The 2,453-nt window shown below is 44.3% G+C and overlaps 1 protein-coding gene across 1 annotated transcript; it reads left to right on the plus strand.

Annotated features, from left to right (window-relative positions):
- The first annotated feature begins 1,026 nt into the window (after positions 1 to 1,026).
- ier2a (immediate early response 2a) lies at positions 1,027 to 2,044 on the plus strand. The gene has a single exon (XM_085403636.1). The coding sequence runs from the start codon at positions 1,130 to 1,132 to the stop codon at positions 1,694 to 1,696; it is 567 nt and encodes a 188-aa protein (XP_085259762.1). The 5' UTR covers positions 1,027 to 1,129; the 3' UTR covers positions 1,697 to 2,044.
- The last annotated feature ends 409 nt before the right edge of the window (positions 2,045 to 2,453 follow it).

Consider the following 2,453-nt stretch of genomic DNA (forward strand, 5'->3'; position numbering starts at 1 on the left):
GAGCGCAACACACTCCACCTCCCATTTTTCTTTCTTCCTGCAAGAGGAAGCAACACCCTGGGGGGATGGGTGTCATTGGAGAACTCACAGACTGATTGGATTTAACCCTAGAAGTGAAACGTACCGGTAGTTCGTCTCTGGAGTAAAAATGTGACTGAAAAAACAAATAAACAAAAACGATTGAATTTATGCACTTCTTAGTAAATCTGCTACAGATTGCCTGCAAGCAGTAGAAGCTTGTTGAGTGCAAAAACACAGGTAAATAATTTCCTTAGGGAGAAATAATAATAATAATAATAATAATAATAATAATAATTATTATTATTATTATTATTATTATTATTATTATTATTATTATTATTATTATTATAAAAAACCGCATTGTTGCAAATGAACAGTGTCATTAAAAGAGACACTATTGACTCTTTTAAAAAACACAGCCAGACTCCAATTTTTACATTTATTTATGAATTGGTACTAACTGATGTCAGAAAAGGGCCTTTTCAAGAAATTATTGTTTATTCTCTTTTCCATTAATTCACTTATGTGTTATATATCTCTACAAAGATCTCCAATAATGTATATACCTTGGACACTTCATAGACACTAATAACTGTATATAGGTTTATATCATGTGTAATTCATATTTATATTTTGATGGCTCATATTCACTTAGCGCGCTGTTTTACATTATTTTTTCATTATTTCTAGATACAATAAAGCTGACTTTGAATAATTTTAGATATTGTTTATCATAATAATCATCGCTGTTGATATTATTAGTAGTAGTTATCGTTGTTGTAGTAGTTTTATCACTGGGCGAGTTATTTTCTGCTTTGTGTGTGTGTTTTGCAGCTTACAGTAAATAGTCGAGCTTGTTGTGTATCTTCGAGGATTAAAATAGCTACAGTTGTCTAACCAGCTGGTGCACGGCTGTTTGAAACAGGAGTCCGGGTATGAGGCCGGTGGGCGGGCCTCTGTCGTGTGACGCTGCACTGAGTGACGTCAAAGAGGTGATAAATAGCTGTCTCGCGCTTCGTCCGTGTCTGTGTGAAGTCAGAGGGGGAAACACGGGATATACAAACCTTTTGACTGTTTGTCTGGGAGTAGTTTCAAAACAAGCCGTGACATGGAGGTCAGCGCAGAGGCCAAGAGGATCATGGTCGTGGCTTTGGGGAAACTGTACAGCTCCCGCACCCAGCGAGGGGGTCTCCGTCTTCACCGGAGTCTCCTGCTCACTCTGGTCATGAAATCTGCCCGGGACATCTATCATGCGGCCCAGGCGACAGCTCAAAGTGCCGCCCCGACATGTGAACCACAACACCCGGCTGTTAATGTGATAACCACAAGGCCAGCTGCCGCTCAGGGGCTCCAGAGTCCCGCTTCTCACCCAGCTGAAGAGTCACGGACCGCCGGTTCATCCACGGAGCTGCGCTGCGCGCCGCACGCGCACGACCACGCGGAAAACAAGGAGAATGTGTGCCCGTCCGGCCCCGCACAGCACTCCAGGAAAAGACGGGGCAAAGCGGCTGCTGAACCGGACTTTCTGCCCTGCAAGAAAGCAAAACTCGAGCAGGTGAACTGTCATCAGCAGCTCATTGTCAGCTCCGTTTTGAGTGACTATGTGAAGTGCAGTAGTGAACTGCGAACAGCCCCAACCCTCATTCCCGTGCAGACAGCCATCGCAGCGTGTTGAAGACCTGCTGAAATTAAAGGCAGTGAACTTTTTAAGGCCTGGATGTCTGGACGTGTCCATTTTGCAGGCTATACCTGCTCCAGGGACTGGCTTTGGATGGATGACCCAAGAGTCCCAGTCATGGGTGAGCAAGGAAGCCCCGGAGCATGCCCACCGTGGAGGTCTCAGTGACTTGTGATCTAATTTATGACCTCACCTGTTCAGAGGCGGGACTATCATTACGCCTTAAACTAGACTGTATGAATTGACTCTATGTACATTTTACACAAGTGTGTTTGGGGACCATGCTGTCAAAACAGCAAATGTACATTTTTACTGAAGTTTTTTTTGTTTTTTTGGGGGGGGTTTTTTTTTGGGGGGGGGGGGGGGGGTGTAAAACCTTGAATGACTTTATCTACCTCAGTATTTATTAAACCTTTGGTATCTAATATGAATCTGAAGTCGTGTGTTGTTTATAATCTGTCATATCGTATCGTACAGATAGCACAGTGAGAGACCAAGGTGTTGTGTGTAATGGGTGGCAGGGTGGAGCGCTGTGAGGTGCAAGAAAACCGTGTGAAAGTTGGATGTGGGTGTTTGTTTGTCAGTCTGACAGGAAACTGGCTTGGGTGTTTTCCTCCCCCATGCCTCTTCCACCTCCAGGCTGATTTGCAGAACAAAAGCTGGGACAATTCCAAGGATGGGGGGCTCTAAAGAATGAGGAGGGGGAGGCTGTCAAGCCTTTTGACTGACCAAACAAGGAGAACAATCGGGGTCC

This window comes from Rhamphochromis longiceps, linkage group LG4, assembly GCF_057381845.1.
Source record: "Rhamphochromis longiceps isolate RC_006_pf linkage group LG4, R_longiceps_female_GT1.1, whole genome shotgun sequence".
Lineage (NCBI taxonomy): Eukaryota > Metazoa > Chordata > Actinopteri > Cichliformes > Cichlidae > Rhamphochromis > Rhamphochromis longiceps.